The 7,194-nt window shown below is 46.1% G+C and overlaps 1 protein-coding gene across 4 annotated transcripts in view; it reads left to right on the plus strand.

Annotated features, from left to right (window-relative positions):
• The window catches only part of PHAF1 (phagosome assembly factor 1), a 30,658-nt gene that overhangs the window by 20,666 nt on the left and 2,798 nt on the right, over positions 1-7,194 (plus strand). For all 4 annotated transcript variants that reach the window (XM_019455646.2, XM_019455648.2, XM_053906555.1 and 1 more), the window contains exons 8-15: positions 142-239; positions 326-438; positions 3,441-3,574; positions 4,041-4,124; positions 5,806-5,888; positions 6,269-6,312; positions 6,790-6,833; positions 6,985-7,043. In XM_019455646.2, coding sequence (XP_019311191.1) covers positions 142-239; positions 326-438; positions 3,441-3,574; positions 4,041-4,124; positions 5,806-5,888; positions 6,269-6,312; positions 6,790-6,833; positions 6,985-7,043 — 659 coding nt within the window. The remainder of the gene's footprint in view (positions 1-141; positions 240-325; positions 439-3,440; positions 3,575-4,040; positions 4,125-5,805; positions 5,889-6,268; positions 6,313-6,789; positions 6,834-6,984; positions 7,044-7,194) is intronic.

A 7,194-nucleotide genomic window follows, 5' to 3' on the forward strand; every position in this document is an offset into this window, starting at 1 on the left:
ATTGATCTGGAGCCAGGTTTAACTGTTGTTTAGGTTTGACCTGGCCAGTTCTTGAAGACCATGAGTGCTGGAGAAATGCCAGAGCCTGGGCCATATGGCCTGCAGTGGGCTCTCAGTAAAACTTTTGTCCTGTGTTTGCAGCCCAATTTTGCCCATGGTCTAGCTTCTCTCCAGATACCCCACGGAGCAACTGTGAAACGAATGTACATCTACAGTGGAAACAGCCTACAGGATACCAAGTGCGTTTGGGGAGCACACGTTTCATGGGCCATGGACTCCCTGGGAGGGAGGGTGAAGCCTCTGCTCATTTTGTGCCTGCCTCCAGGGCTCCCGTGATGCCCCTGAGCTGTTTCCTTGGCAATGTGTATGCTGAGAGTGTAGATGTTCTTCGAGATGGAACTGGACCCTCAGGTTTACGACTTCGGCTACTTGCTGCAGGTCAGTTACTGGCCTTGGGGTGGTGGATTATATTCATGTTGAGACGGTCTAAAATCCCACATGCTTAGAGGTAGTTGGTACAAGATAATGTAGATGCTTATGGTTAAAGCTTTCATTTAATTTAATGAAAAAGGACAAGACACAGTTTTGTCATTAGTAAATCTTAATAAGTAACAGTAGCATTGCTTCTCCTAGCATGTATATAGCCTTCTGTGTGCTTATGTGGATTTTCAGTTGTTCCCAGGCTGTTTACTAGAGATGCATGTTATGAGCTTCGATATTGGAGTGTTCTGCCCTTTTCTACCCCTTATGCCCAGTTCTCAGGAGGCTGGCAGAAGGGACTTCTTGAATTCTGGTTTGGCCACATCCACTGAGAGTTTTGCTGACTATGAACAAAAAGCTGCTGTCTTCAGTGGCTGGTCTCTCTAGGATCCATGTCTCATTTGTGATTTCCTTGTGTGGCATGGCCAATCTCAGCTACTTTGGACCTTGGGTCATGCTTCGTATTAGTAGTACGGGGATCTTCTATGTCGAGTTTGCCTCCGTGCCTTTCGCCTGGGTGCCAGCATAGGGGCTATGCCTAGCCAGTGTTTGTTCATAAATTGGGGTCTTGCATTCGTTTCTAAGGCACTAGTTCTTAACTATGAAGAATCTGGTGTATGAACTCTGAAGTCACTCCCCTGAGCAGTTAGATAGTTCCCCACCTCCAGGTTAGAAATTTCTAAAAGTGTGGTTTTCTAGCCAAGCAGAAAACTAATGTTACACTTGAGCTATACTGTTTGAGAGAATTGAGCTGTAGCAACAAGGTCAATCTAGGGTCTTTCTTGTCAGAAGGATCACTCCTTGAAACACTGAGGTAGTTAAGGATGGCACAGTTATCCCAAGTGACAGCAGGAGGAGTCTGTTGGGAGCGGGGACTCTCCAGTTCTGACTTCCACCTTGTATAGCACACTCCCAGCAGTCACATCTCACTGCTTGCCGGATGAGTTGGGGAGACACTTTAAGTCAGGGACTCACCCAAGTTACTGTCCAATCTAGTACTCGTTGAGAGTTTCTTTGGCAAGCGTAACTTGTCTCAGCCAACCCATTTCTCACATGTTTCCTGTGGAGTGCAGCTACAGTGATGTTTTTAAGATAAGAAGACAGTTCCATCTATCTTGGTCCTCACAATAATTTATAGGAAGATTCACTCCAGGGAATCAGAAGCTAAAATAGGCTCCTAAAAATAAGGGTACTTTTACCTGGGTAGGCTTCAGGTAGAGTGAGACGAGAGAGAAGACCCACCTGTGAAGAGTGCCTTCCTAGTAGCCCCATCTGCATATTCACAAGTGTACCTGGGGACTTTGGGCTTACAGTATAGGACTTTTGGTGGTCAGCCAGGATTGCCAAAACTGCAAGATATATAGACCGAGGTTAATGTTGACTATGGTTTTCCCAGGACCTAGTTAATTTATTTATTTATTTTTTGTAATGATTTTTTTTTAACGTTTATTTATTTTTGAGACAGAGACAGAGCATGAACGGGGGAGGGTCAGAGAGAGGGAGACACAGAATCCGAAATAGGCTCCAGGCTCTGAGCTGTCAGCACAGAGCCTGATGCGGGGCTCGAACTCACAAACCGTGAGATCATGACCTGAGCCGAAGTCGGCCACTTAACCGACTGAGCCACCCAGGCGCCCCTGGACCTAGTTAATTTAAACACAACCTTATTTGCCACTCATTGTATATGTGCTGTGACTGAAGATTCTTGGATTAGTTGAAGAACTCGGTACCAACTTATTTCAGATTGTGGATTCCTGAAGTCTTCCCTATATAACAAATGGATTATTTTAAAGAGCCTTGTCAATTATAAAGTTCTGTGCAGAGTAAGGTGATGGTGGTTATCATGGACCAGGAAATTCAGTCTTCCTCAGGTTCTTGCCTTTTACAAAAGAAAAAAAAAAGTTTGTTTATTTTGAGAAAAAGAACATGAGCAGGGTAGGGGCAGAGAGGGAGAGAATCCCAAGCAGGCTCTGTGATGTCAGCGCCAAGCCCAACACAGGGCTCAGTCCCATGAACAGGGAAATCATAACCTGAGCCAAGATCAAGAGTTAGAAGCTTAACCAACTGAGCCACCCAGGTACCTCCCCCACCTTCCCCCCCCCCCCCCCGGTGGAGGAGACAGAAAATACTTTGTCTTTCCATCCACAGAATGGGGAAAATCTTCCTGTTAGGAGTGTCTGTTGCTATTCCACAGCTGCTGCTATGTGTGTGTTTAACTGGAACTGTTTCTGAAATGTATTAGAGTCAGGGTTTAAAGATTCTTCCCAAAGAAGAAACTCATGGCAAATCGGGTTTTCTTATCCTCCCACTTCTCTGGTTTTCGTTTTTGAGTGTTAGTGGGTCTATCAGTGTTTGTAGAATTAGGGATGAGTTAATGGATGTTTCACTCTTGGCTTTTTTATAGAGTGCTTTTTTTCTTTAGGTCCAGTCTCTGGTTGGAGGTTACCATTGAGAAGCCCCTCTTAACATAAATTCTTGTATCTTGTCAGGACCTAGAAAATGGCAAGAGATAGAACCTCATTCTATACTTCCATAGCACCTATGCTGCTGTTTATTGTACCACAGTTGTGTGGTGTGGGATTGGGATCTTCACACCATAAGCTCCAATAAGGACAGAGACTGCACTTGTTTTGCCCAGCATGTTTCCTCAATATCTAACAAAGTGTCTATCCCATCGTAGTTAATAAGTAAATATTTGGTGACTGAATAAAGTTTCCAGAGCTCCACATCACTTTTGTGGGATTGAATGAGTCTCTGGGATTATTTCAAGTAGATGGTGATCTCTCATAACATCACAAGCTGTATGACTTGGTATTTCCCCTTATATGCAGTCTTGCCCCTCAGCCAGAGCTAATAATGCAGCATGCAGCAAGTGGCCTCTCTGGGAGCCCCTGGGCCTTAGGCTGCAGCATCTCAGGCCCTGGCTAGGAACCTGACCACCTCCCCCTTCTCCTCTGCAGGTTGTGGACCTGGCCTATTAGCAGATGCCAAGATGCGGGTATTTGAACGTTCAGTGTATTTTGGTGATTCCTGCCAAGATGTTCTTAGCATGCTTGGCTCTCCACACAAGGTCTTCTATAAGTCAGAAGACAAGGTAGGGGAAATGTGTTTATAAAGTCAAAAAGGCAGTCTCTCTCTTTTTTTAAGTACACACTACTCCCGACATGGGGCTCTAACTTGCAACCCCAATGTCAAGAGTCACATGCTCTACCTACTGACTGAGCCAGCTCCACTTTTCTTTTTTAATCAATATTAAGTTAATATCAAGTAAATATAAATTGTTATTTTTCCATAGTACCTGTTCTATTACAGTTGACAAAGAATTAAATTGAAAGCTCTTGTCTGATCCTGTTGATCAGATTGTCCTGCCTTTTCTTGGACACCAGGGCTTAGTCTGTAGTCAACCAAAGCTCAGTGTTATTCAGCACTAGCAGCAGGGACTCTGACACTCTTGCTCACCTGATAGCTTAATGTTACACACAAAGCACAATTTGTAGACTTTCAGTTAATCCAAGAACTGTATTAAGGGGTTGGATTTTATTTTATTTTTTTCCTAACAGATGAAAATTCATTCTCCTTCCCCTCATAAACAAGTTCCATCCAAGTGCAATGACTACTTTTTTAACTACTTCACTCTTGGAGTGGTAAGTTCTGATTCCTGAGAGAAATGTTGGATTTCTGTGGTGGTGGACCATGCACCTGGGCATACCTTTGTGTACACGGGAGCTCGTAACCATGCCTGGCAGCAGGAAAACTAGCCCCAGCTGGCTTTGCCCAGTGCTGCCTTGCATTGGTACCCCAAAGTGGGCCTTCTCTGCCACCAAGATTGCTTAGAAACACAGGTTCCCTGGTATGTCTTGGCTTCTTTATTGAGGGAAGCGTGCTGCACAGGTGGCAGCTGTGGGAGTCATCCCAATTAACCTATTTTGGGATCTGCCTGTTTGTAGAACACAGGACCCTCTTCTGGGGTCACAAAATAGGGAGACTAAAAAGTAGGGGTGTGCTTATGTATTTGCAGGGGGTCACCCCAGAGGCATTGCTGTGGCCCTGTGTTCTGGATGTAGGATGCTGAACAGAGCTTGTGGCCACTGTCAGTGCTGACAGTCCTGCTAGTAGATGGGATGTGTGTGAGAGAAGTTGTGTAAACCCTGCCCTAGCAGGATACATCTCTTAGGGCAGGGTTGGCCTGGACCTTGATTCTTCTAATCTTTGAGCCTTCTAGGGCCTGAGTTCCTGAAACAGCAAAGAAAGGGTAGATTCTGGAGAGGGAGAGAGGAGATACTGGGTCTGCCTATGTGGATAAAGACCAAAGGAGCCAGGGGTAGTAGGGGCACGGCAGCAGGCTCATAAACTCTTGAGGTAGGACAGTGGCAGAGGGAATGGTGCTTTGTAAACTGAACCTCTTGAGGTCAAGGACCAGTGATGATAAGTGACAAGAAAGATGGAACAAATGGCCCAGCCCTAATAGGACTTAATGTAGGAATGGAATCAGAGGGAAATCTGGGGTCACAGGCCTGAACAGCTATCAGAGTGTGAAACTGGGAAGGGTGTGGTGAATAGGAGAGAGTGTTCGATAGGCAGCATCAACTCCAAGTCTGAGTCCTGGTCAGAGGCTGGATTTTCATTTCCCAGGGTCACTGATTCTCACAGAGAGGGCCTAATGGAAGCCAGAAGGGTCTTGCGGTCATGGCATTCAGAGTAATTAGATGCCTTGAGCCTCTGAAAAGTCAGGTGGTCGCTAAATCTTCTTAGTGACCTTTAAGCCAAGAGTTTTTTTTTGTTTTGTTTTTTGTTTTTTTTAAACGTTTATTTTTGAGACAGAGAGAGACAGAGCATGAACGGGGAGGGTCAGAGAGAGGGAGACACAGAATCTGAAACAGGCTCCAGGCTCTGAGCTGTCAGCACAGAGCCCGATGCAGGGCTCAAACTCATGGACCGCGAGATCATGACCTGAGCCGAAGTTAGCCGCTTAACCAACTGAGCCACCCAGGCGCCCCTAAGCCAAGAGTTTTTAATCGAGTGCTTGTTAGGCAAGATCTCCATGATAGGTTTGAGTTCCCAAGCAGTGGCAGCTGTAGCCCACAAACCTGCTTGGCCTGCTGCTACCAAGTTTGGAATGGGAGACCCACAGATGATTGGGTCCCCCCCCTTTACTGAAAATGTCCAGTTAAGGCTGCTTGCCTCAGCTGCTCCCTTGACTGTTGTTTGGCAGAAGGCTGTTGTCCAGAGGCATCTCTATTATGAAGTGGCCGTCTCTGAGTTGGACATGTCCTTTCCCAACCTCAGTAACTTTCCCTACTTGGAAATCCTTGTTTTCTATCCCAGGATATCCTCTTTGACGCAAATACACACAAAGTGAAGAAGTTTGTCCTACACACCAATTACCCTGGGCATTATAATTTTAACATGTGAGTATACCTATACCTGCCCCTCCAAAACTGAGCTTTGAACTAAAAATCCCCAGTAAAAGAGAGCTGTGGCTTTGAATGCTCACTAATTTGTACCTAAATTCTTAGTTTTATGGGAAGCAAACATTTCTTGAGTGTTTGTTCTGTTCCTGGTACAGTGTCCAATACCTTTTATCTCTCCATTTGTACCCATTTTACAAATAGGGAAATAGGTTCAGAGAGCTTGGTATCTTATCCAAGATGATAGGGTCTTTAGACCCCAGAGCCAGGGCTTTGGGGGACAGATTCATTATGTTTTTCCTGGGTTGCAGGGTTGAGATGCACAGGGGGTCAGGCCTCTCATGGGGCCCAGCCTTTACCTATCTGACTTCTCTCTCTAGTTATCATCGCTGTGAGTTCAAGATCCCACTAGCCATAAAGAAAGGTAAGTAGTGAATATCTTCAGAGTAAAGAAACTGTTTTGGAGAGTTAGTCTCTCATGATGAGAAGAGACCGTGATCCAAACAGAAATGCTAATGGTTGGGTTTATGGAGCCTTTGCCCTTAGCCTCAGCTCCTCTGGGTTGGGCTCTTTGTTCTGGGGCTGTATTGTTCTGGTCTGTAGTCTCCTGAAGGTTCTAAAGGTCTTTTCCTTTGACCATGGGATTGATGAGTGGGGATTGGTTGTCTCTGACGGGGAGTTTCCTATACATGATTATCCAGGTGCTTCCAGGTCAGTCTTGTGACTGCTGTCCATCTGCTGGTTCACTACCCTCTTCCATTCAAGAACTCTGAAATAGCCCATCTGCCTTCCCTCTGTACTCCAACCCCAATGCACAGGGTGGCCAGGTTTGGATTCCGCCTAGGGCTGGGGTCACAGGTGTGCTGGGCCAGCTACCAACCCACCCTATGTTTCTTTTCAGAAAATGCAGATGGTCAGACAGAAACATGCACAACCTACAGCAAGGTGAGCTCATATTTTCCCACCTGATGTAGCCCCAAAATGAAGTGGGTGTGAGCCCACCAGCAGTCTGGGGCCCACATCCTATGGGCCAGCCACTGGTCACAGGCATGGTTAGGTCTCTGCTAAGCTCTTGCCACCCCCATCCCTTTTGCAGTGGGACAGTATCCAAGAGCTCCTGGGCCACCCTGTGGAGAAGCCTGTTGTCCTACACAGGTGAGCAGGAGGCTGCTGTCTCTGATGACCCCATCCTGCTCCTCACAGCCCAGATGGGGTAGGGAAGCCTAGCAATGCCTATGGCTTAGAAATGACAGAAGTTGCTAGTGTTGCCACAGACATTATTTCCTGCCCCCACCCTGCACATTAC

This window comes from Panthera pardus, unplaced genomic scaffold (genome assembly GCF_024362965.1).
Source record: "Panthera pardus isolate Hobbes unplaced genomic scaffold, ASM2436296v1 HiC_scaffold_19, whole genome shotgun sequence".
Lineage (NCBI taxonomy): Eukaryota > Metazoa > Chordata > Mammalia > Carnivora > Felidae > Panthera > Panthera pardus.